Genomic DNA, 27,978 nt, shown 5'->3' on the forward strand with positions numbered 1-27,978 from the left:
ACGGAGGCGTAGCAACGATGATGCAGATGAGGTCTTCCGTCCGGGTTCGTCGAAGACTTTCCGGAAAGCCGTGAGAAAAGCAGGCAAGTTGGACACCAGGGGGTCTCCTCTCTCCCATAGAGGATTCAGCCAGGCCAGGGCCTCCCCGGTGAGATGGGACAGTTCAAGACAGAGGTCCGAGAGCGAGGGAGCTTGGGTGCCACCGGGTTCCATGGCCCGAGCAAACTGTAACGGGTCCGGGAGGCGGACTGAAACGGGTCCGGGAGGCGGAACCTCTGAGCTACTATACAAGGGGGCGGCCCTTGTAAGGGAGCGGGTGGCAGTCTCTGGGTGAACGGACAGGGAGTTACGGCAAGTGATCAGGGCAGTCTCTGGGTAAGGGGTAGGTACGACCTGTGATGGCAGAGCCTCCGGGTAGGCTAGCAGGCAGGTGGTAGATGTGTGCTCCCAGGTGAGCAAGCGAGAGTCTCTGGAATAGCAGGTGGTCACGGCACGTGACGGCGGAACCTCCGGGCTGGCAGGCAGGTAGGTAACGGAGAAGCGCTCCCAGGTGAGCGGGCAAGAGTCTCTGGAATAGCTGATGGTCACCGCACGTGACAACGGGACCTCCGGGCTGGCAAGCAGGCAGGTAACGGAGATGCGCTCCCAGGTGAGCGGGCAAGAGTCTGGAGTAGCTGGTGGTCACAGCACGTGACAACGGAGCCTCCGGGCTGGCAAGCAGGCAGATAACGGAGAAGCGCTCCCAGGTGAGCGGGCAAGCTGGTCCATAGACAGACTGACCGGAGTAGTAAGGCAGACCGTCGGACCTCAGGCAAGCAGGCAGGTAGCTGATATGCGCTCCCAGGTGAGCGGGCAGGCTGGTCCTTTAGACAGACTGACAGGAGTAGTAAGGCAGACCGTCGGACCTCAGACTGGCAGACAGGTAACAAGTATTCAGGCAGGAATCAGGCAGGTACTGGCAGGTAACTAGCAGGAAACTGGCAGGAAACTGGCAGGAAACTGGCAGGAAACTGGCAACGGGACCTGAGGGCTGAAGCACAGGTGAGACACAGGTGCAAACAACATTGCTCGGGCACCTCCATTTTGGAGGAGGTGCCTTATATATGATGAAGTCCTCCGGCCATTGGCCGGGGACTCTTTAGGGCGGCGCGCGCGGCCCCTTTAAGAGGAGGGGAGCGCGCGCGCGCGCGCCCTAAGCACAGGGGCCGGGAAGGAGCGCGCGCTGAGAGCAGAGCAGGAGGAGGACGCCGGGACGGAGCGCGCGCTGACAGCAGAGCGGGGGGAGGAGGCCGGGCACGGAGCAGAGCGGTGAGAGGAGCAGCGTCCCTGCCTAGCAGAGGGCAGGGACGCCGGCACTACAACTGCTTTGCACACTCTTGGCATTCTCTTGACGAGCTTCAAGGGGTAGTCATCGCAAATGGTTTTCACTTCACAGGTGTGCCCTGTCAGGTTTAATAAGAGGGATTTCTTGCCTTATAAATGGGGTTGGGACCATCAGTTGTGTTTTGCAGAAGTCAGGTGGATACACAGCTGATAGTCCTACTGAATAGACTGTTAGAATTCGTATTATGGCAAGAAAAAAGCAGCTAAGTAAAGAAAAACGAGTGGCCATCATTACTTTAAGAAATGAAGGTCAGTCAGTCTGAAAAATTGGGAAAATTTTGAAAGTGTCCCCAAGTGCAGTTGCAAAAACCATCAAGCGCTACAAAGAAACTGACTCACATGAGGACCGCCCCAGGAAAGGAAGACCAAGAGTCACCTCTGCTTCTGAGGATAAGTTTATCCAATTCACCAGCCTCAGAAATCGCAGGTTAACAGCAGCTCAGATTAGAGACCAGGTCAATGCCACACAGAGTTCTAGCAGCAGACACATATCTTCAACAACTGTTAAGAGGAGACTTTGTGCAGCAGGCCTTCATGGTAAAATAGCTGCTAGGAAACCACTGCTAAGGACAGGCAACAAGCAGAAGAGACTTGTTTGGGCTAAAGAACACAAGGAATGGACATTAGACCAGTGGAAATCTGTGCTTTGGTCTGATGAGTCCAAATTTGAGATCTTTGGTTCCAACCATCGTGTCTTTGTGCGACGCAGAAAGGTGAACGGATGGACTCTACATGCCTGGTTCCCACCGTGAAGCATGGAGGAGGAGGTGTGATGGTGTGCGGGGGCTTTGCTGGTGACACTGTTAGAGATTTATTCAAAATTGAAGGCATACTGAACTAGCATGGCTACCACAGCATCTTGCAGCGGCATGCTATTCCATCCAGTTTGCGTTTAGTTGGACCATCATTTATTTTTCAACAGGACAATGACCCCAAACACACCTCCAGGCTGTGTAAGGGCTATTTGACCAAGAAGGAGAGTGATGGGGGGCTACACCAGATGACCTGGCCTCCACAGTCACCAGACCTGAACCCAATCGAGATGGTTTGGGGTGAGCTGGTCCGCAGAGTGAAGGCAAAAGGGCCAACAAGTGCTAAGCATCTCTGGGAACTCCTTCAAGATTATTGGAAGACCATTTCCGGTGACTACCTCTTGAAGCTCATCAAGAGAATGCCAAGAGTGTGCAAAGCAGTCATCAAAGCAAAAGGTGGCTACTCTGAAGAACCTAGAATATAAGACATATTTTCAGTTGTTTCACACTTTTTTGTTAAGTATATAATTCCACATGTGTTAATTCATAGTTTTGATGCCTTCAGTGTGAATGTACAATTTTCATAGTCATGAAAATACAGAAAAATCTTTAAATGAGAAGGTGTGTCCAAACTTTTGGTCTGTACTGTATAGGTATGGGATCACAGCTCCTGAGGCAGGAGGCACATATACACACACATATAGGTATGGGCTCACAGCTCCTGAGGCAGGAGGCATATATACACACACATATAGGTATGGGATCACAGCTCCTGAGGCAGGAGGCACATATACACATATATATATAGGTATGGGCTCACAGCTCCTGAGGCAGGAGGCATATATACACACACATATAGGTATGGGATCACAGCTCCTGAGGCAGGAGGCACATATACACATATATATATAGGTATGGGCTCACAGCTCCTGAGGCAGGAGGCATATATACACACACATATAGGTATGGGATCACAGCTCCTGAGGCAGGAGGCACATATACACACATATAGGTATGGGCTCACAGCTCCTGAGGCAGGAGGCACATATACACACATATAGGTATGGGCTCACAGCTCCTGAGGCAGGAGGCACATATACACACACATAGGTATGGGCTCACAGCTCCTGAGACGGAGGCACATATACACACACATAGGTATGGGCTCACAGCTCCTGAGGCAGGAGGCACATATACACACACATAGGTATGGGCTCACAGCTCCTGAGGCAGGAGGCACATATATACACACATAGAGGTATGGGATCACAGCTCCTGAGGCAGGAGGCATATATACACACACATATAGGTATGGGCTCACAGCTCCTGAGGCAGGAGGCACATATACACACATATATATAGGTATGGGCTCACAGCTCCTGAGGCAGGAGGCATATATACACACACATATAGGTATGGGCTCACAGCTCCTGAGGCAGGAGGCATATATACACACATATAGGTATGGGCTCGCAGCTCCTGAGGCAGGAGGCATATATACACACATATAGGTATGGGCTCGCAGCTCCTGAGGCAGGAGGCACATATACACACATATATATAGGTATGGGCTCACAGCTCCTGAGGCAGGAGGCACATATATACACATATAGGTATGGGCTCACAGCTCCTGAGGCACATATATACACACATATATATAGGTATGGGCTCACAGCTCCTGAGGCAGGAGGCATATACACACATATAGGTATGGGCTCACAGCTCCTGAGGCACATATATACACACATATATATAGGTATGGGCTCACAGCTCCTGAGGCAGGAGGCATATACACACATATAGGTATGGGCTCACAGCTCCTGAGGCACATATATACACACATATATATAGGTATGGGATCACAGCTCCTGAGGCAGGAGGCACATATACACACATATAGGTATGGGCTCACAGCTCCTGAGGCACATATATACACACACATATAGGTATGGGCTCACAGCTCCTGAGGCAGGAGGCACATATACACACATATAGGTATGGGCTCGCAGCTCCTGAGGCAGGAGGCACATATACACACACATATATATAGGTATGGGCTCACAGCTCCTGAGGCAGGAGGCACATATATACACACATATAGGTATGGGCTCGCAGCTCCTGAGGCAGGAGGCACATATACACACACATATATATAGGTATGGGCTCGCAGCTCCTGAGGCAGGAGGCACATATACACACACATATATATAGGTATGGGCTCGCAGCTCCTGAGGCAGGAGGCACATATATACACACATATATATAGGTATGGGATCACAGCTCCTGAGGCAGGAGGCACATATATACACACATATATATAGGTATGGGATCACAGCTCCTGAGGCAGGAGGCACATATACACACATATATATAGGTATGGGCTCGCAGCTCCTGAGGCAGGAGGCACATATACACACATATATATAGGTATGGGCTCACAGCTCCTGAGGCAGGAGGCATATACACACATATAGGTATGGGCTCACAGCTCCTGAGGCACATATATACACACATATATATAGGTATGGGATCACAGCTCCTGAGGCAGGAGGCACATATACACACATATAGGTATGGGCTCACAGCTCCTGAGGCACATATATACACACACATATAGGTATGGGCTCACAGCTCCTGAGGCAGGAGGCACATATATACACATACAGGTATGGGCTCACAGCTCCTGAGGCACATATATACACACATATATATAGGTATGGGCTCACAGCTCCTGAGGCAGGAGGCATATACACACATATAGGTATGGGCTCACAGCTCCTGAGGCACATATATACACACATATATATAGGTATGGGATCACAGCTCCTGAGGCAGGAGGCACATATACACACATATAGGTATGGGCTCACAGCTCCTGAGGCACATATATACACACACATATAGGTATGGGCTCACAGCTCCTGAGGCAGGAGGCACATATACACACATATAGGTATGGGCTCGCAGCTCCTGAGGCAGGAGGCACATATACACACATATATATAGGTATGGGCTCACAGCTCCTGAGGCAGGAGGCACATATATACACACATATAGGTATGGGCTCGCAGCTCCTGAGGCAGGAGGCACATATACACACACATATATATAGGTATGGGCTCGCAGCTCCTGAGGCAGGAGGCACATATACACACACATATATATAGGTATGGGCTCACAGCTCCTGAGGCAGGAGGCACATATACACACACATATATATAGGTATGGGCTCGCAGCTCCTGAGGCAGGAGGCACATATATACACACATATATATAGGTATGGGCTCGCAGCTCCTGAGGCAGGAGGCACATATATACACACATATAGGTATGGGCTCACAGCTCCTGAGGCAGGAGGCACATATATACACACATATAGGTATGGGCTCACAGCTCCTGAGGCAGGAGGCACATATACACACATATATATAGGTATGGGCTCACAGCTCCTGAGGCAGGAGGCACATATATACACACATATATATAGGTATGGGCTCACAGCTCCTGACGCACATATACACACACATATAGGTATGGGCTCACAGCTCCAGAGAGGTTTATACGTGTGTGTATACGTAGATAAGTCACACAGTCACGCACGGCACTGGTCGCCCGTATGTTCTCAGCCGGCAGCAGGTCGCGGACACATGTACCATCGCCGGTGACACGGGAGGGAGTTGCAAACTCTAGCCAATGGCGTTCCTTCTCTCTGAATGTCAAGAAAGGTCCAGATGCTCCCACAGCCGGCTGTAATCTGCTCTGCCGTTGGTTGGTGGGTGGAGAGTATGCAAATATTCTCAAAAGTCTACACTACTTACCTTTCTTTATCTAAACTCCTAAATGCAAGGAATGTTATCTAGATCTTCACATTCTATAAATGAATTACTGTAATGTCTTGTAATAGATGAGAAAAATATATCATGTACTAAATCTCCGTAATATGGAAGGGCGTCCCATACAGTCCCTACTAGCATCACGGCCAGGAAGAGGTTAAGACTATACTTTCAGGGATCATTTCTATAGTATGTAACTTGAGAAATGTGCTCTAAAGTGTCCAAACTCCCCAACCACAAGGAGGAGCTGTAGTGATCTCTCTTGAGCGTGAAGTGAGCTCTCAGTTCTGCTTCATTGCAGGGGCTGATTGCTGGTGATGATCGTTCTCCTTCTATGTTACAGAGAGGGTGGAGGGGGAGATCACAGGCTGAGTGGTTGGGTTTTTAATTTAGTTAAAGAAATGATTAATTAGATTCCCGCAGTCCGTGGAGTGTTTTTATAGACACGTGTTATACCTGCAGCGCTGTACTAGATGCTGCTAAAACAATCAGGAGATCTACTACTAATACTAAAGAATTGAAATGTGTGAACCAATAGAGGGCGCTATAGCTATTACTAGTGACAACTGGTTTGCGCTCCTTTCGATCTTCACAACCAATAGATGGCGCTATATATAAGTAAATCAGGTCGCCGCTGGATTGCTGTGACACTTATTAGGTGACAGTTGCCTATGGGGCTCCAATGGTGTTCTATGCTGGCTGTACGCAGCTCTATGGTGTCGGGGCCCTAGATAATTGATACAGGCAGTGCCTGCCGTAATAACACAAGTGGGCTTCCTCTCCCTCACTAAACATGGCTGCCAAGGTGAAAGTCGCAGCTCTATGGTAACATCACTTCCTCCCAGCTTGCACCTCGCACCAGGAAGCGGCCAGAGCTGTGTAAGCTGAGAAGCAGCTGGGCAGAATGGAGGAAGATGAGCTGGAGGTGGTGGAGGGGCTGGAGGGTGTGTTACACCTGGCACCCGAGGTGCAGCAAGCCATAGAGCAGGTGAGGAGAGCTGGGTATAGAAGCACCGGACATGGTCTGTGCAGTGACTGGTAGTGTGCCCAGTGTACATGCCAGCCTTATTATGAGGGGAGCTGGCAGTGTGTACAGAGCTGGGTATAATGAGCTATAGAAACACCAGGACATGGTCTGTGCAGTGACTGGTAGTGTGCCCAGTGTACATGCCAGCCTTATTATGAGGGGAGCTGGCAGTGTGTACAGAGCTGGGTATAATGACCTATAGAAACACCAGGACGTGGTCTGTGCAGTGACTGGTAGTGTGCCCAGTGTACATGCCAGCCTTATTATGAGGGGAGCTGGCAGTGTGTACAGAGCTGGGTATAATGACCTATAGAAACACCAGGACGTGGTCTGTGCAGTGACTGGTAGTGTGCCCAGTGTACATGCCAGCCTTATTATGAGGGGAGCTGGCAGTGTGTACAGAGCTGGGTATAATGAGCTATAGAAACACCGGGACATGGTCTGTGCAGTGACTGGTAGTGTGCCCAGTGTACATGCCAGCCTTATTATGAGGGGAGCTGGCAGTGTGTACAGAGCTGGGTATAATGAGCTATAGAAACACCAGGACGTGGTCTGTGCAGTGACTGGTAGTGTGCCCAGTGTACATGCCAGCCTTATTATGAGGGGAGCTGGCAGTGTGTACAGAGCTGGGTATAATGAGCTATAGAAACACCAGGACGTGGTCTGTGCAGTGACTGGTAGTGTGCCCAGTGTACATGCCAGCCTTATTATGAGGGGAGCTGGCAGTGTGTACAGAGCTGGGTATAATGACCTATAGAAACACCAGGACATGGTCTGTGCAGTGACTGGTAGTGTGCCCAGTGTACGTGCCAGCCTTATTATGAGGGGAGCTGGCAGTGTGTACAGAGCTGGGTATAATGAGCTATACAAACACCAGGACATGGTCTGTGCAGTGACTGGTAGTGTGCCCAGTGTACATGCCAGCCTTATTATGAGGGGAGCTGGCAGTGTGTACAGAACTGGGTATAATGAGCTATAGAAACACCAGGACGTGGTCTGTGCAGTGACTGGTAGTGTGCCCAGTGTACATGCCAGCCTTATTATGAGGGGAGCTGGCAGTGTGTACAGAGCTGGGTATAATGACCTATAGAAACACCAGGACGTGGTCTGTGCAGTGACTGGTAATGTGCCCAGTGTACATGCCAGCCTTATTATGAGGGGAGCTGGCAGTGTGTACAGAGCTGGGTATAATGAGCTATAGAAACACCAGGACATGGTCTGTGCAGTGACTGGTAGTGTGCCCAGTGTACATGCCAGCCTTATTATGAGGGGAGCTGGCAGTGTGTACAGAGCTGGGTATAATGAGCTATAGAAACACCAGGACGTGGTCTGTGCAGTGACTGGTAGTGTGCCCAGTGTACGTGCCAGCCTTATTATGAGGGGAGCTGGCAGTGTGTACAGAGCTGGGTATAATGAGCTATACAAACACCAGGACGTGGTCTGTGCAGTGACTGGTAGTGTGCCCAGTGTACATGCCAGCCTTATTATGAGGGGAGCTGGCAGTGTGTACAGAGCTGGGTATAATGACCTATAGAAACAGCAGGACATGGTCTGTGCAGTGACTGGTAGTGTGCCCAGTGTACATGCCAGCCTTATTATGAGGGGAGCTGGCAGTGTGTACAGAGCTGGGTATAATGACCTATAGAAACACCAGGACATGGTCTGTGCAGTGACTGGTAGTGTGCCCAGTGTACGTGCCAGCCTTATTATGAGGGGAGCTGGCAGTGTGTACAGAGCTGGGTATAATGAGCTATAGAAACACCAGGACGTGGTCTGTGCAGTGACTGGTAGTGTGCCCAGTGTACATGCCAGCCTTATTATGAGGGGAGCTGGCAGTGTGTACAGAGCTGGGTATAATGACCTATAGAAACACCAGGACATGGTCTGTGCAGTGACTGGTAGTGTGCCCAGTGTACGTGCCAGCCTTATTATGAGGGGAGCTGGCAGTGTGTACAGAGCTGGGTATAATGAGCTATACAAACACCAGGACATGGTCTGTGCAGTGACTGGTAGTGTGCCCAGTGTACATGCCAGCCTTATTATGAGGGGAGCTGGCAGTGTGTACAGAACTGGGTATAATGAGCTATAGAAACACCAGGACGTGGTCTGTGCAGTGACTGGTAGTGTGCCCAGTGTACATGCCAGCCTTATTATGAGGGGAGCTGGCAGTGTGTACAGAGCTGGGTATAATGACCTATAGAAACACCAGGACGTGGTCTGTGCAGTGACTGGTAATGTGCCCAGTGTACATGCCAGCCTTATTATGAGGGGAGCTGGCAGTGTGTACAGAGCTGGGTATAATGAGCTATAGAAACACCAGGACATGGTCTGTGCAGTGACTGGTAGTGTGCCCAGTGTACATGCCAGCCTTATTATGAGGGGAGCTGGCAGTGTGTACAGAGCTGGGTATAATGAGCTATAGAAACACCAGGACGTGGTCTGTGCAGTGACTGGTAGTGTGCCCAGTGTACGTGCCAGCCTTATTATGAGGGGAGCTGGCAGTGTGTACAGAGCTGGGTATAATGAGCTATACAAACACCAGGACGTGGTCTGTGCAGTGACTGGTAGTGTGCCCAGTGTACATGCCAGCCTTATTATGAGGGGAGCTGGCAGTGTGTACAGAGCTGGGTATAATGACCTATAGAAACACCAGGACGTGGTCTGTGCAGTGACTGGTAGTGTGCGCAGTGTACATGCCAGCCTTATTATGAGGGGAGCTGGCAGTGTGTACAGAGCTGGGTATAATGACCTATAGAAACACCGGGACATGGTCTGTGCAGTGACTGGTAGTGTGCCCAGTGTACGTGCCAGCCTTATTATGAGGGGAGCTGGCAGTGTGTACAGAGCTGGGTATAATGACCTATAGAAACACCAGGACGTGGTCTGTGCAGTGACTGGTAGTGTGCCCAGTGTACGTGCCAGCCTTATTATGAGGGGAGCTGGCAGTGTGTACAGAGCTGGGTATAATGACCTATAGAAACACCAGGACATGGTCTGTGCAGTGACTGGTAGTGTGCCCAGTGTACGTGCCAGCCTTATTATGAGGGGAGCTGGCAGTGTGTGCAGAGCTGGGTATAATGACCTATAGAAACACCGGGACATGGTCTGTGCAGTGACTGGTAGTGTGCCCAGTGTACGTGCCAGCCTTATTATGAGGGGAGCTGGCAGTGTGTACAGAGCTGGGTATAATGACCTATAGAAACACCAGGACATGGTCTGTGCAGTGACTGGTAGTGTGCCCAGTGTACATGCCAGCCTTATTATGAGGGGAGCTGGCAGTGTGTACAGAGCTGGGTATAATGAGCTATAGAAACACCAGGACGTGGTCTGTGCAGTGACTGGTAGTGTGCCCAGTGTACGTGCCAGCCTTATTATGAGGGGAGCTGGCAGTGTGTACAGAGCTGGGTATAATGAGCTATACAAACACCAGGACGTGGTCTGTCCAGTGACTGGTAGTGTGCCCAGTGTACGTGCCAGCCTTATTATGAGGGGAGCTGGCAGTGTGTACACAGCTGGGTATAATGAGCTATACAAACACCAGGACGTGGTCTGTGCAGTGACTGGTAGTGTGCCCAGTGTACGTGCCAGCCTTATTATGAGGGGAGCTGGCAGTGTGTACAGAGCTGGGTATAATGAGCTATACAAACACCAGGACGTGGTCTGTGCAGTGACTGGTAGTGTGCCCAGTGTACGTGCCAGCCTTATTATGAGGGGAGCTGGCAGTGTGTACAGAGCTGGGTATAATGAGCTATAGAAACACCAGGACGTGGTCTGTGCAGTGACTGGTAGTGTGCCCAGTGTACATGCCAGCCTTATTATGAGGGGAGCTGGCAGTGTGTACAGAGCTGGGTATAATGAGCTATACAAACACCAGGACGTGGTCTGTGCAGTGACTGGTAGTGTGCCCAGTGTACGTGCCAGCCTTATTATGAGGGGAGCTGGCAGTGTGTACAGAGCTGGGTATAATGAGCTATACAAACACCAGGACGTGGTCTGTGCAGTGACTGGTAGTGTGCCCAGTGTACGTGCCAGCCTTATTATGAGGGGAGCTGGCAGTGTGTACAGAGCTGGGTATAATGACCTATAGAAACACCAGGACGTGGTCTGTGCAGTGACTGGTAGTGTGCCCAGTGTACATGCCAGCCTTATTATGAGGGGAGCTGGCAGTGTGTACAGAGCTGGGTATAATGAGCTATAGAAACACCAGGACATGGTCTGTGCAGTGACTGGTAGTGTGCCCAGTGTACATGCCAGCCTTATTATGAGGGGAGCTGGCAGTGTGTACAGAGCTGGGTATAATGAGCTATAGAAACACCAGGACGTGGTCTGTGCAGTGACTGGTAGTGTGCCCAGTGTACGTGCCAGCCTTATTATGAGGGGAGCTGGCAGTGTGTACAGAGCTGGGTATAATGAGCTATACAAACACCAGGACGTGGTCTGTGCAGTGACTGGTAGTGTGCCCAGTGTACATGCCAGCCTTATTATGAGGGGAGCTGGCAGTGTGTACAGAGCTGGGTATAATGACCTATAGAAACACCAGGACGTGGTCTGTGCAGTGACTGGTAGTGTGCGCAGTGTACATGCCAGCCTTATTATGAGGGGAGCTGGCAGTGTGTACAGAGCTGGGTATAATGACCTATAGAAACACCGGGACATGGTCTGTGCAGTGACTGGTAGTGTGCCCAGTGTACGTGCCAGCCTTATTATGAGGGGAGCTGGCAGTGTGTACAGAGCTGGGTATAATGACCTATAGAAACACCAGGACGTGGTCTGTGCAGTGACTGGTAGTGTGCCCAGTGTACGTGCCAGCCTTATTATGAGGGGAGCTGGCAGTGTGTACAGAGCTGGGTATAATGACCTATAGAAACACCAGGACATGGTCTGTGCAGTGACTGGTAGTGTGCCCAGTGTACGTGCCAGCCTTATTATGAGGGGAGCTGGCAGTGTGTGCAGAGCTGGGTATAATGACCTATAGAAACACCGGGACATGGTCTGTGCAGTGACTGGTAGTGTGCCCAGTGTACGTGCCAGCCTTATTATGAGGGGAGCTGGCAGTGTGTACAGAGCTGGGTATAATGACCTATAGAAACACCAGGACATGGTCTGTGCAGTGACTGGTAGTGTGCCCAGTGTACATGCCAGCCTTATTATGAGGGGAGCTGGCAGTGTGTACAGAGCTGGGTATAATGAGCTATAGAAACACCAGGACGTGGTCTGTGCAGTGACTGGTAGTGTGCCCAGTGTACGTGCCAGCCTTATTATGAGGGGAGCTGGCAGTGTGTACAGAGCTAGGTATAATGAGCTATACAAACACCAGGACGTGGTCTGTCCAGTGACTGGTAGTGTGCCCAGTGTACGTGCCAGCCTTATTATGAGGGGAGCTGGCAGTGTGTACACAGCTGGGTATAATGAGCTATACAAACACCAGGACGTGGTCTGTGCAGTGACTGGTAGTGTGCCCAGTGTACGTGCCAGCCTTATTATGAGGGGAGCTGGCAGTGTGTACAGAGCTGGGTATAATGAGCTATACAAACACCAGGACGTGGTCTGTGCAGTGACTGGTAGTGTGCCCAGTGTACGTGCCAGCCTTATTATGAGGGGAGCTGGCAGTGTGTACAGAGCTGGGTATAATGAGCTATAGAAACACCAGGACGTGGTCTGTGCAGTGACTGGTAGTGTGCCCAGTGTACATGCCAGCCTTATTATGAGGGGAGCTGGCAGTGTGTACAGAGCTGGGTATAATGAGCTATACAAACACCAGGACGTGGTCTGTGCAGTGACTGGTAGTGTGCCCAGTGTACGTGCCAGCCTTATTATGAGGGGAGCTGGCAGTGTGTACAGAGCTGGGTATAATGAGCTATACAAACACCAGGACGTGGTCTGTGCAGTGACTGGTAGTGTGCCCAGTGTACGTGCCAGCCTTATTATGAGGGGAGCTGGCAGTGTGTACAGAGCTGGGTATAATGACCTATAGAAACACCAGGACGTGGTCTGTGCAGTGACTGGTAGTGTGCCCAGTGTACATGCCAGCCTTATTATGAGGGGAGCTGGCAGTGTGTACAGAGCTGGGTATAATGAGCTATAGAAACACCGGGACATGGTCTGTGCAGTGACTGGTAGTGTGCCCAGTGTACATGCCAGCCTTATTATGAGGGGAGCTGGCAGTGTGTACAGAGCTGGGTATAATGAGCTATAGAAACACCAGGACATGGTCTGTGCAGTGACTGGTAGTGTGCCCAGTGTACATGCCAGCCTTATTATGAGGGGAGCTGGCAGTGTGTACAGAGCTGGGTATAATGACCTATAGAAACACCAGGACGTGGTCTGTGCAGTGACTGGTAGTGTGCCCAGTGTACGTGCCAGCCTTATTATGAGGGGAGCTGGCAGTGTGTGCAGAGCTGGGTATAATGACCTATAGAAACACCGGGACATGGTCTGTGCAGTGACTGGTAGTGTGCCCAGTGTACGTGCCAGCCTTATTATGAGGGGAGCTGGCAGTGTGTACAGAGCTGGGTATAATGACCTATAGAAACACCAGGACATGGTCTGTGCAGTGACTGGTAGTGTGCCCAGTGTACATGCCAGCCTTATTATGAGGGGAGCTTGCAGTGTGTACAGAGCTGGGTATAATGACCTATAGAAACACCAGGACATGGTCTGTGCAGTGACTGGTAGTGTGCCCAGTGTACATGCCAGCCTTATTATGAGGGGAGCTGGCAGTGTGTACAGAGCTGGGTATAATGAGCTATAGAAACACCAGGACGTGGTCTGTGCAGTGACTGGTAGTGTGCCCAGTGTACGTGCCAGCCTTATTATGAGGGGAGCTGGCAGTGTGTACAGAGCTGGGTATAATGAGCTATACAAACACCAGGACGTGGTCTGTCCAGTGACTGGTAGTGTGCCCAGTGTACGTGCCAGCCTTATTATGAGGGGAGCTGGCAGTGTGTACACAGCTGGGTATAATGAGCTATACAAACACCAGGACGTGGTCTGTGCAGTGACTGGTAGTGTGCCCAGTGTACGTGCCAGCCTTATTATGAGGGGAGCTGGCAGTGTGTACAGAGCTGGGTATAATGAGCTATACAAACACCAGGACGTGGTCTGTGCAGTGACTGGTAGTGTGCCCAGTGTACGTGCCAGCCTTATTATGAGGGGAGCTGGCAGTGTGTACAGAGCTGGGTATAATGACCTATAGAAACACCAGGACGTGGTCTGTGCAGTGACTGGTAGTGTGCCCAGTGTACATGCCAGCCTTATTATGAGGGGAGCTGGCAGTGTGTACAGAGCTGGGTATAATGAGCTATAGAAACACCGGGACATGGTCTGTGCAGTGACTGGTAGTGTGCCCAGTGTACATGCCAGCCTTATTATGAGGGGAGCTGGCAGTGTGTACAGAGCTGGGTATAATGAGCTATAGAAACACCAGGACATGGTCTGTGCAGTGACTGGTAGTGTGCCCAGTGTACATGCCAGCCTTATTATGAGGGGAGCTGGCAGTGTGTACAGAGCTGGGTATAATGAGCTATAGAAACACCAGGACGTGGTCTGTGCAGTGACTGGTAGTGTGCCCAGTGTACATGCCAGCCTTATTATGAGGGGAGCTGGCAGTGTGTACAGAGCTGGGTATAATGAGCTATAGAAACACCAGGACGTGGTCTGTGCAGTGACTGGTAGTGTGCCCAGTGTACATGCCAGCCTTATTATGAGGGGAGCTGGCAGTGTGTACAGAGCTGGGTATAATGAGCTATAGAAACACCAGGACATGGTCTGTGCAGTGACTGGTAGTGTGCCCAGTGTACATGCCAGCCTTATTATGAGGGGAGCTGGCAGTGTGTACAGAGCTGGGTATAATGAGCTATAGAAACACCAGGACGTGGTCTGTGCAGTGACTGGTAGTGTGCCCAGTGTACGTGCCAGCCTTATTATGAGGGGAGCTGGCAGTGTGTACAGAGCTGGGTATAATGAGCTATACAAACACCAGGACGTGGTCTGTGCAGTGACTGGTAGTGTGCCCAGTGTACGTGCCAGCCTTATTATGAGGGGAGCTGGCAGTGTGTACAGAGCTGGGTATAATGAGCTATACAAACACCAGGACGTGGTCTGTGCAGTGACTGGTAGTGTGCCCAGTGTACGTGCCAGCCTTATTATGAGGGGAGCTGGCAGTGTGTACAGAGCTGGGTATAATGAGCTATAGAAACACCAGGACGTGGTCTGTGCAGTGACTGGTAGTGTGCCCAGTGTACATGCCAGCCTTATTATGAGGGGAGCTGGCAGTGTGTACAGAGCTGGGTATAATGAGCTATACAAACACCAGGACGTGGTCTGTGCAGTGACTGGTAGTGTGCCCAGTGTACGTGCCAGCCTTATTATGAGGGGAGCTGGCAGTGTGTACAGAGCTGGGTATAATGAGCTATACAAACACCAGGACGTGGTCTGTGCAGTGACTGGTAGTGTGCCCAGTGTACGTGCCAGCCTTATTATGAGGGGAGCTGGCAGTGTGTACAGAGCTGGGTATAATGACCTATAGAAACACCAGGACGTGGTCTGTGCAGTGACTGGTAGTGTGCCCAGTGTACATGCCAGCCTTATTATGAGGGGAGCTGGCAGTGTGTACAGAGCTGGGTATAATGAGCTATAGAAACACCGGGACATGGTCTGTGCAGTGACTGGTAGTGTGCCCAGTGTACATGCCAGCCTTATTATGAGGGGAGCTGGCAGTGTGTACAGAGCTGGGTATAATGAGCTATAGAAACACCAGGACATGGTCTGTGCAGTGACTGGTAGTGTGCCCAGTGTACATGCCAGCCTTATTATGAGGGGAGCTGGCAGTGTGTACAGAGCTGGGTATAATGACCTATAGAAACACCAGGACGTGGTCTGTGCAGTGACTGGTAGTGTGTCCAGTGTACGTGCCAGCCTTATTATGAGGGGAGCTGGCAGTGTGTGCAGAGCTGGGTATAATGACCTATAGAAACACCGGGACATGGTCTGTGCAGTGACTGGTAGTGTGCCCAGTGTACGTGCCAGCCTTATTATGAGGGGAGCTGGCAGTGTGTACAGAGCTGGGTATAATGACCTATAGAAACACCAGGACATGGTCTGTGCAGTGACTGGTAGTGTGCCCAGTGTACATGCCAGCCTTATTATGAGGGGAGCTTGCAGTGTGTACAGAGCTGGGTATAATGACCTATAGAAACACCAGGACATGGTCTGTGCAGTGACTGGTAGTGTGCCCAGTGTACATGCCAGCCTTATTATGAGGGGAGCTGGCAGTGTGTACAGAGCTGGGTATAATGAGCTATAGAAACACCAGGACGTGGTCTGTGCAGTGACTGGTAGTGTGCCCAGTGTACGTGCCAGCCTTATTATGAGGGGAGCTGGCAGTGTGTACAGAGCTGGGTATAATGAGCTATACAAACACCAGGACGTGGTCTGTCCAGTGACTGGTAGTGTGCCCAGTGTACGTGCCAGCCTTATTATGAGGGGAGCTGGCAGTGTGTACACAGCTGGGTATAATGAGCTATACAAACACCAGGACGTGGTCTGTGCAGTGACTGGTAGTGTGCCCAGTGTACGTGCCAGCCTTATTATGAGGGGAGCTGGCAGTGTGTACAGAGCTGGGTATAATGAGCTATACAAACACCAGGACGTGGTCTGTGCAGTGACTGGTAGTGTGCCCAGTGTACGTGCCAGCCTTATTATGAGGGGAGCTGGCAGTGTGTACAGAGCTGGGTATAATGACCTATAGAAACACCAGGACGTGGTCTGTGCAGTGACTGGTAGTGTGCCCAGTGTACATGCCAGCCTTATTATGAGGGGAGCTGGCAGTGTGTACAGAGCTGGGTATAATGAGCTATAGAAACACCGGGACATGGTCTGTGCAGTGACTGGTAGTGTGCCCAGTGTACATGCCAGCCTTATTATGAGGGGAGCTGGCAGTGTGTACAGAGCTGGGTATAATGAGCTATAGAAACACCAGGACATGGTCTGTGCAGTGACTGGTAGTGTGCCCAGTGTACATGCCAGCCTTATTATGAGGGGAGCTGGCAGTGTGTACAGAGCTGGGTATAATGAGCTATAGAAACACCAGGACGTGGTCTGTGCAGTGACTGGTAGTGTGCCCAGTGTACATGCCAGCCTTATTATGAGGGGAGCTGGCAGTGTGTACAGAGCTGGGTATAATGAGCTATAGAAACACCAGGACGTGGTCTGTGCAGTGACTGGTAGTGTGCCCAGTGTACATGCCAGCCTTATTATGAGGGGAGCTGGCAGTGTGTACAGAGCTGGGTATAATGAGCTATAGAAACACCAGGACATGGTCTGTGCAGTGACTGGTAGTGTGCCCAGTGTACATGCCAGCCTTATTATGAGGGGAGCTGGCAGTGTGTACAGAGCTGGGTATAATGAGCTATAGAAACACCAGGACGTGGTCTGTGCAGTGACTGGTAGTGTGCCCAGTGTACGTGCCAGCCTTATTATGAGGGGAGCTGGCAGTGTGTACAGAGCTGGGTATAATGAGCTATACAAACACCAGGACGTGGTCTGTGCAGTGACTGGTAGTGTGCCCAGTGTACATGCCAGCCTTATTATGAGGGGAGCTGGCAGTGTGTACAGAGCTGGGTATAATGAGCTATAGAAACACCAGGACATGGTCTGTGCAGTGACTGGTAGTGTGCCCAGTGTACATGCCAGCCTTATTATGAGGGGAGCTGGCAGTGTGTACAGAGCTGGGTATAATGACCTATAGAAACACCAGGACGTGGTCTGTGCAGTGACTGGTAGTGTGCCCAGTGTACATGCCAGCCTTATTATGAGGGGAGCTGGCAGTGTGTACAGAGCTGGGTATAATGACCTATAGAAACACCAGGACATGGTCTGTGCAGTGACTGGTAGTGTGCCCAGTGTACGTGCCAGCCTTATTATGAGGGGAGCTGGCAGTGTGTACAGAGCTGGGTATAATGACCTATAGAAACACCAGGACGTGGTCTGTGCAGTGACTGGTAGTGTGCCCAGTGTACATGCCAGCCTTATTATGAGGGGAGCTGGCAGTGTGTACAGAGCTGGGTATAATGACCTATAGAAACACCAGGACATGGTCTGTGCAGTGACTGGTAGTGTGCCCAGTGTACATGCCAGCCTTATTATGAGGGGAGCTGGCAGTGTGTACAGAGCTGGGTATAATGAGCTATAGAAACACCAGGACGTGGTCTGTGCAGTGACTGGTAGTGTGCCCAGTGTACGTGCCAGCCTTATTATGAGGGGAGCTGGCAGTGTGTACAGAGCTGGGTATAATGAGCTATACAAACACCAGGACGTGGTCTGTCCAGTGACTGGTAGTGTGCCCAGTGTACATGCCAGCCTTATTATGAGGGGAGCTGGCAGTGTGTACAGAGCTGGGTATAATGAGCTATACAAACACCAGGACGTGGTCTGTGCAGTGACTGGTAGTGTGCCCAGTGTACGTGCCAGCCTTATTATGAGGGGAGCTGGCAGTGTGTACAGAGCTGGGTATAATGAGCTATACAAACACCAGGACGTGGTCTGTGCAGTGACTGGTAGTGTGCCCAGTGTACGTGCCAGCCTTATTATGAGGGGAGCTGGCAGTGTGTACAGAGCTGGGTATAATGACCTATAGAAACACCAGGACGTGGTCTGTGCAGTGACTGGTAGTGTGCCCAGTGTACATGCCAGCCTTATTATGAGGGGAGATGGCAGTGTGTACAGAGCTGGGTATAATGAGCTATAGAAACACCGGGACATGGTCTGTGCAGTGACTGGTAGTGTGCCCAGTGTACATGCCAGCCTTATTATGAGGGGAGCTGGCAGTGTGTACAGAGCTGGGTATAATGAGCTATAGAAACACCAGGACATGGTCTGTGCAGTGACTGGTAGTGTGCCCAGTGTACATGCCAGCCTTATTATGAGGGGAGCTGGCAGTGTGTACAGAGCTGGGTATAATGAGCTATAGAAACACCAGGACGTGGTCTGTGCAGTGACTGGTAGTGTGCCCAGTGTACGTGCCAGCCTTATTATGAGGGGAGCTGGCAGTGTGTACAGAGCTGGGTATAATGAGCTATACAAACACCAGGACGTGGTCTGTGCAGTGACTGGTAGTGTGCCCAGTGTACATGCCAGCCTTATTATGAGGGGAGCTGGCAGTGTGTACAGAGCTGGGTATAATGAGCTATAGAAACACCAGGACATGGTCTGTGCAGTGACTGGTAGTGTGCCCAGTGTACATGCCAGCCTTATTATGAGGGGAGCTGGCAGTGTGTACAGAGCTGGGTATAACGACCTATAGAAACACCAGGACGTGGTCTGTGCAGTGACTGGTAGTGTGCCCAGTGTACATGCCAGCCTTATTATGAGGGGAGCTGGCAGTGTGTACAGAGCTGGGTATAATGCCCTATAGAAACACCGGGACATGGTCTGTGCAGTGACTGGTAGTGTGCCCAGTGTACATGCCAGCCTTATTATGAGGGGAGCTGGCAGTGTGTACAGAGCTGGGTATAATGCCCTATAGAAACACCGGGACATGGTCTGTGCAGTGACTGGTAGTGTGCCCAGTGTACATGCCAGCCTTATTATGAGGGGAGCTGGCAGTGTGTACAGAGCTGGGTATAATGACCTATAGAAACACCGGGACATGGTCTGTGCAGTGACTGGTAGTGTGCCCAGTGTACATGCCAGCCTTATTATGAGGGGAGCTGGCAGTGTGTACAGAGCTGGGTATAATGACCTATAGAAACACCAGGACGTGGTCTGTGCAGTGACTGGTAGTGTGCCCAGTGTACATGCCAGCCTTATTATGAGGGGAGCTGGCAGTGTGTACAGAGCTGGGTATAATGAGCTATAGAAACACCAGGACGTGGTCTGTGCAGTGACTGGTAGTGTGCCCAGTGTACATGCCAGCCTTATTATGAGGGGAGCTGGCAGTGTGTACAGAGCTGGGTATAATGACCTATAGAAACACCAGGACGTGGTCTGTGCAGTGACTGGTAGTGTGCCCAGTGTACATGCCAGCCTTATTATGAGGGGAGCTGGCAGTGTGTACAGAGCTGGGTATAATGAGCTATAGAAACACCAGGACATGGTCTGTGCAGTGACTGGTAGTGTGCCCAGTGTACATGCCAGCCTTATTATGAGGGGAGCTGGCAGTGTGTACAGAGCTGGGTATAATGACCTATAGAAACACCAGGACATGGTCTGTGCAGTGACTGGTAGTGTGCCCAGTGTACATGCCAGCCTTATTATGAGGGGAGCTGGCAGTGTGTACAGAGCTGGGTATAATGAGCTATAGAAACACCAGGACGTGGTCTGTGCACTGACTGGTAGTGTGCCCAGTGTACGTGCCAGCCTTATTATGAGGGGAGCTGGCAGTGTGTACAGAGCTGGGTATAATGAGCTATACAAACACCAGGACGTGGTCTGTGCAGTGACTGGTAGTGTGCCCAGTGTACGTGCCAGCCTTATTATGAGGGGAGCTGGCAGTGTGTACAGAGCTGGGTATAATGAGCTATACAAACACCAGGACATGGTCTGTGCAGTGACTGGTAGTGTGCCCAGTGTACATGCCAGCCTTATTATGAGGGGAGCTGGCAGTGTGTACAGAGCTGGGTATAATGAGCTATAGAAACACCGGGACATGGTCTGTGCAGTGACTGGTAGTGTGCCCAGTGTACGTGCCAGCCTTATTATGAGGGGAGCTGGCAGTGTGTACAGAGCTGGGTATAATGACCTATAGAAACACCAGGACGTGGTCTGTGCAGTGACTGGTAGTGTGCCCAGTGTACATGCCAGCCTTATTATGAGGGGAGCTGGCAGTGTGTACAGAGCTGGGTATAATGAGCTATAGAAACACCAGGACATGGTCTGTGCAGTGACTGGTAGTGTGCCCAGTGTACATGCCAGCCTTATTATGAGGGGAGCTGGCAGTGTGTACAGAGCTGGGTATAATGACCTATAGAAACACCAGGACATGGTCTGTGCAGTGACTGGTAGTGTGCCCAGTGTACATGCCAGCCTTATTATGAGGGGAGCTGGCAGTGTGTACAGAGCTGGGTATAATGAGCTATAGAAACACCAGGACGTGGTCTGTGCAGTGACTGGTAGTGTGCCCAGTGTACGTGCCAGCCTTATTATGAGGGGAGCTGGCAGTGTGTACAGAGCTGGGTATAATGAGCTATACAAACACCAGGACGTGGTCTGTGCAGTGACTGGTAGTGTGCCCAGTGTACGTGCCAGCCTTATTATGAGGGGAGCTGGCAGTGTGTACAGAGCTGGGTATAATGAGCTATAGAAACACCAGGACGTGGTCTGTGCATTGACTGGTAGTGTGCCCAGTGTACGTGCCAGCCTTATTATGAGGGGAGCTGGCAGTGTGTACAGAGCTGGGTATAATGAGCTATACAAACACAAGGACGTGGTCTGTGCAGTGACTGGTAGTGTGCCCAGTGTACATGCCAGCCTTATTATGAGGGGAGCTGGCAGTGTGTACAGAGCTGGGTATAATGAGCTATAGAAACACCAGGACATGGTCTGTGCAGTGACTGGTAGTGTGCCCAGTGTACATGCCAGCCTTATTATGAGGGGAGCTGGCAGTGTGTACAGAGCTGGGTATAATGACCTATAGAAACACCAGGACGTGGTCTGTGCAGTGACTGGTAGTGTGCCCAGTGTACATGCCAGCCTTATTATGAGGGGAGCTGGCAGTGTGTACAGAGCTGGGTATAATGACCTATAGAAACACCGGGACATGGTCTGTGCAGTGACTGGTAGTGTGCCCAGTGTACGTGCCAGCCTTATTATGAGGGGAGCTGGCAGTGTGTACAGAGCTGGGTATAATGACCTATAGAAACACCAGGACGTGGTCTGTGCAGTGACTGGTAGTGTGCCCAGTGTACGTGCCAGCCTTATTATGAGGGGAGCTGGCAGTGTGTACAGAGCTGGGTATAATGACCTATAGAAACACCAGGACATGGTCTGTGCAGTGACTGGTAGTGTGCCCAGTGTACGTGCCAGCCTTATTATGAGGGGAGCTGGCAGTGTGTGCAGAGCTGGGTATAATGACCTATAGAAACACCGGGACATGGTCTGTGCAGTGACTGGTAGTGTGCCCAGTGTACGTGCCAGCCTTATTATGAGGGGAGCTGGCAGTGTGTACAGAGCTGGGTATAATGACCTATAGAAACACCAGGACATGGTCTGTGCAGTGACTGGTAGTGTGCCCAGTGTACGTGCCAGCCTTATTATGAGGGGAGCTGGCAGTGTGTACAGAGCTGGGTATAATGACCTATAGAAACACCGGGACATGGTCTGTGCAGTGACTGGTAGTGTGCCCAGTGTACGTGCCAGCCTTATTATGAGGGGAGCTGGCAGTGTGTACAGAGCTGGGTATAATGACCTATAGAAACACCAGGACATGGTCTGTGCAGAGACTGGTAGTGTGCCCAGTGTACATGCCAGCCTTATTATGAGGGGAGCTGGCAGTGTGTACAGAGCTGGGTATAATGACCTATAGAAACAGCAGGACATGGTCTGTGCAGTGACTGGTAGTGTGCCCAGTGTACATGCCAGCCTTATTATGAGGGGAGCTGGCAGTGTGTACAGAGCTGGGTATAATGAGCTATAGAAACACCAGGACGTGGTCTGTGCAGTGACTGGTAGTGTGCCCAGTGTACGTGCCAGCCTTATTATGAGGGGAGCTGGCAGTGTGTACAGAGCTGGGTATAATGAGCTATACAAACACCAGGACGTGGTCTGTCCAGTGACTGGTAGTGTGCCCAGTGTACATGCCAGCCTTATTATGAGGGGAGCTGGCAGTGTGTACAGAGCTGGGTATAATGAGCTATACAAACACCAGGACGTGGTCTGTGCAGTGACTGGTAGTGTGCCCAGTGTACGTGCCAGCCTTATTATGAGGGGAGCTGGCAGTGTGTACAGAGCTGGGTATAATGAGCTATAGAAACACCAGGACATGGTCTGTGCAGTGACTGGTAGTGTGCCCAGTGTACATGCCAGCCTTATTATGAGGGGAGCTGGCAGTGTGTACAGAGCTGGGTATAATGAGCTATACAAACACCAGGACGTGGTCTGTGCAGTGACTGGTAGTGTGCCCAGTGTACGTGCCAGCCTTATTATGAGGGGAGCTGGCAGTGTGTACAGAGCTGGGTATAATGAGCTATACAAACACCAGGACGTGGTCTGTGCAGTGACTGGTAGTGTGCCCAGTGTACGTGCCAGCCTTATTATGAGGGGAGCTGGCAGTGTGTACAGAGCTGGGTATAATGACCTATAGAAACACCAGGACGTGGTCTGTGCAGTGACTGGTAGTGTGCCCAGTGTACATGCCAGCCTTATTATGAGGGGAGATGGCAGTGTGTACAGAGCTGGGTATAATGAGCTATAGAAACACCGGGACATGGTCTGTGCAGTGACTGGTAGTGTGCCCAGTGTACATGCCAGCCTTATTATGAGGGGAGCTGGCAGTGTGTACAGAGCTGGGTATAATGAGCTATAGAAACACCAGGACATGGTCTGTGCAGTGACTGGTAGTGTGCCCAGTGTACATGCCAGCCTTATTATGAGGGGAGCTGGCAGTGTGTACAGAGCTGGGTATAATGAGCTATAGAAACACCAGGACGTGGTCTGTGCAGTGACTGGTAGTGTGCCCAGTGTACGTGCCAGCCTTATTATGAGGGGAGCTGGCAGTGTGTACAGAGCTGGGTATAATGAGCTATACAAACACCAGGACGTGGTCTGTGCAGTGACTGGTAGTGTGCCCAGTGTACATGCCAGCCTTATTATGAGGGGAGCTGGCAGTGTGTACAGAGCTGGGTATAATGAGCTATAGAAACACCAGGACATGGTCTGTGCAGTGACTGGTAGTGTGCCCAGTGTACATGCCAGCCTTATTATGAGGGGAGCTGGCAGTGTGTACAGAGCTGGGTATAATGACCTATAGAAACACCAGGACGTGGTCTGTGCAGTGACTGGTAGTGTGCCCAGTGTACATGCCAGCCTTATTATGAGGGGAGCTGGCAGTGTGTACAGAGCTGGGTATAATGACCTATAGAAACACCGGGACATGGTCTGTGCAGTGACTGGTAGTGTGCCCAGTGTACATGCCAGCCTTATTATGAGGGGAGCTGGCAGTGTGTACAGAGCTGGGTATAATGCCCTATAGAAACACCGGGACATGGTCTGTGCAGTGACTGGTAGTGTGCCCAGTGTACATGCCAGCCTTATTATGAGGGGAGCTGGCAGTGTGTACAGAGCTGGGTATAATGACCTATAGAAACACCGGGACATGGTCTGTGCAGTGACTGGTAGTGTGCCCAGTGTACATGCCAGCCTTATTATGAGGGGAGCTGGCAGTGTGTACAGAGCTGGGTATAATGACCTATAGAAACACCAGGACGTGGTCTGTGCAGTGACTGGTAGTGTGCCCAGTGTACATGCCAGCCTTATTATGAGGGGAGCTGGCAGTGTGTACAGAGCTGGGTATAATGAGCTATAGAAACACCAGGACGTGGTCTGTGCAGTGACTGGTAGTGTGCCCAGTGTACATGCCAGCCTTATTATGAGGGGAGCTGGCAGTGTGTACAGAGCTGGGTATAATGACCTATAGAAACACCAGGACGTGGTCTGTGCAGTGACTGGTAGTGTGCCCATTGTACATGCCAGCCTTATTATGAGGGGAGCTGGCAGTGTGTACAGAGCTGGGTATAATGAGCTATAGAAACACCAGGACATGGTCTGTGCAGTGACTGGTAGTGTGCCCAGTGTACATGCCAGCCTTATTATGAGGGGAGCTGGCAGTGTGTACAGAGCTGGGTATAATGAGCTATAGAAACACCAGGACATGGTCTGTGCAGTGACTGGTAGTGTGCCCAGTGTACATGCCAGCCTTATTATGAGGGGAGCTGGCAGTGTGTACAGAGCTGGGTATAATGACCTATAGAAACACCAGGACATGGTCTGTGCAGTGACTGGTAGTGTGCCCAGTGTACATGCCAGCCTTATTATGAGGGGAGCTGGCAGTGTGTACAGAGCTGGGTATAATGAGCTATAGAAACACCAGGACGTGGTCTGTGCAGTGACTGGTAGTGTGCCCAGTGTACGTGCCAGCCTTATTATGAGGGGAGCTGGCAGTGTGTACAGAGCTGGGTATAATGAGCTATACAAACACCAGGACGTGGTCTGTGCAGTGACTGGTAGTGTGCCCAGTGTACGTGCCAGCCTTATTATGAGGGGAGCTGGCAGTGTGTACAGAGCTGGGTATAATGAGCTATACAAACACCAGGACATGGTCTGTGCAGTGACTGGTAGTGTGCCCAGTGTACGTGCCAGCCTTATTATGAGGGGAGCTGGCAGTGTGTACAGAGCTGGGTATAATGAGCTATAGAAACACCAGGACGTGGTCTGTGCAGTGACTGGTAGTGTGCCCAGTGTACGTGCCAGCCTTATTATGAGGGGAGCTGGCAGTGTGTACAGAGCTGGGTATAATGACCTATAGAAACACCAGGACGTGGTCTGTGCAGTGACTGGTAGTGTGCCCAGTGTACATGCCAGCCTTATTATGAGGGGAGCTGGCAGTGTGTACAGAGCTGGGTATAATGACCTATAGAAACACCAGGACGTGGTCTGTGCAGTGACTGGTAGTGTGCCCAGTGTACATGCCAGCCTTATTATGAGGGGAGCTGGCAGTGTGTACAGAGCTGGGTATAATGAGCTATAGAAACACCAGGACATGGTCTGTGCAGTGACTGGTAGTGTGCCCAGTGTACATGCCAGCCTTATTATGAGGGGAGCTGGCAGTGTGTACAGAGCTGGGTATAATGAGCTATAGAAACACCAGGACATGGTCTGTGCAGTGACTGGTAGTGTGCCCAGTGTACATGCCAGCCTTATTATGAGGGGAGCTGGCAGTGTGTACAGAGCTGGGTATAATGAGCTATAGAAACACCGGGACATGGTCTGTGCAGTGACTGGTAGTGTGCCCAGTGTACGTGCCAGCCTTATTATGAGGGGAGCTGGCAGTGTGTACAGAGCTGGGTATAATGACCTATAGAAACACCAGGACGTGGTCTGTGCAGTGACTGGTAGTGTGCCCAGTGTACATGCCAGCCTTATTATGAGGGGAGCTGGCAGTGTGTACAGAGCTGGGTATAATGAGCTATAGAAACACCAGGACGTGGTCTGTGCAGTGACTGGTAGTGTGCCCAGTGTACATGCCAGCCTTATTATGAGGGGAGCTGGCAGTGTGTACAGAGCTGGGTATAATGACCTATAGAAACACCAGGACATGGTCTGTGCAGTGACTGGTAGTGTGCCCAGTGTACATGCCAGCCTTATTATGAGGGGAGCTGGCAGTGTGTACAGAGCTGGGTATAATGAGCTATAGAAACACCAGGACGTGGTCTGTGCAGTGACTGGTAGTGTGCCCAGTGTACGTGCCAGCCTTATTATGAGGGGAGCTGGCAGTGTGTACAGAGCTGGGTATAATGAGCTATACAAACACCAGGACATGGTCTGTGCAGTGACTGGTAGTGTGCCCAGTGTACGTGCCAGCCTTATTATGAGGGGAGCTGGCAGTGTGTACAGAGCTGGGTATAATGACCTATAGAAACACCAGGACGTGGTCTGTGCAGTGACTGGTAGTGTGCCCAGTGTACATGCCAGCCTTATTATGAGGGGAGCTGGCAGTGTGTACAGAGCTGGGTATAATGAGCTATAGAAACACCGGGACGTGGTCTGTGCAGTGACTGGTAGTGTGCCCAGTGTACATGCCAGCCTTATTATGAGGGGAGCTGGCAGTGTGTACAGAGCTGGGTATAATGAGCTATAGAAACACCAGGACATGGTCTGTGCAGTGACTGGTAGTGTGCCCAGTGTACATGCCAGCCTTATTATGAGGGGAGCTGGCAGTGTGTACAGAGCTGGGTATAATGAGCTATAGAAACACCAGGACGTGGTCTGTGCAGTGACTGGTAGTGTGCCCAGTGTACGTGCCAGCCTTATTATGAGGGGAGCTGGCAGTGTGTACAGAGCTGGGTATAATGAGCTATACAAACACCAGGACGTGGTCTGTGCAGTGACTGGTAGTGTGCCCAGTGTACATGCCAGCCTTATTATGAGGGGAGCTGGCAGTGTGTACAGAGCTGGGTATAATGACCTATAGAAACACCGGGACATGGTCTGTGCAGTGACTGGTAGTGTGCCCAGTGTACATGCCAGCCTTATTATGAGGGGAGCTGGCAGTGTGTACAGAGCTGGGTATAATGACCTATAGAAACACCAGGACGTGGTCTGTGCAGTGACTGGTAGTGTGCCCAGTGTACGTGCCAGCCTTATTATGAGGGAGCTGGCAGTGTGTACAGAGCTGGGTATAATGACCTATAGAAACACCAGGACGTGGTCTGTGCAGTGACTGGTAGTGTGCCCAGTGTACATGCCAGCCTTATTATGAGGGGAGCTGGCAGTGTGTACAGAGCTGGGTATAATGAGCTATAGACACACCGGGACATGGTCTGTGCAGTGACTGGTAGTGTGCCCAGTGTACATGCCAGCCTTATTATGAGGGAAGCTGGCAGTGTGTACAGAGCTGGGTATAATGAGCTATAGAAACACCAGGACATGGTCTGTGCAGTGACTGGTAGTGTGCCCAGTGTACATGCCAGCCTTATTATGAGGGGAGCTGGCAGTGTGTACAGAGCTGGGTATAATGAGCTATAGAAACACCAGGACGTGGTCTGTGCAGTGACTGGTAGTGTGCCCAGTGTACGTGCCAGCCTTATTATGAGGGGAGCTGGCAGTGTGTACAGAGCTGGGTATAATGAGCTATAGAAACACCAGGACGTGGTCTGTGCAGTGACTGGTAGTGTGCCCAGTGTACGTGCCAGCCTTATTATGAGGGGAGCTGGCAGTGTGTACAGAGCTGGGTATAATGACCTATAGAAACACCAGGACGTGGTCTGTGCAG

At 51.1% G+C, this 27,978-nt stretch overlaps 1 protein-coding gene and 1 non-coding gene across 2 annotated transcripts in view; both read left to right on the plus strand.

Moving 5' to 3' along the window:
* Window positions 1–6,127: 6,127 nt before the first annotated feature.
* Window positions 6,128–6,345, plus strand: LOC141253262 (small nucleolar RNA U3). Its single transcript, XR_012314357.1, has one exon. It is a non-coding gene; the product is annotated as a small nucleolar RNA U3 (small nucleolar RNA).
* A 442-nt stretch (window positions 6,346–6,787) lies between these two features.
* The window catches only part of VPS53 (VPS53 subunit of GARP complex), a 267,635-nt gene continuing 246,444 nt past the window's right edge, over window positions 6,788–27,978 (plus strand). Inside the window, exon 1 of the mRNA XM_073665297.1 lies at window positions 6,788–6,956. Within this exon, the coding sequence (XP_073521398.1) occupies window positions 6,873–6,956 (84 nt within the window). The 5' untranslated portion in view covers window positions 6,788–6,872. The remainder of the gene's footprint in view (window positions 6,957–27,978) is intronic.

This window comes from Phyllobates terribilis, unplaced genomic scaffold (assembly GCF_046119375.1).
Source record: "Phyllobates terribilis strain yellow unplaced genomic scaffold, ASM4611937v1 Scaffold_2__4_contigs__length_985480577, whole genome shotgun sequence".
Taxonomy (NCBI): Eukaryota; Metazoa; Chordata; class Amphibia; order Anura; family Dendrobatidae; genus Phyllobates; species Phyllobates terribilis.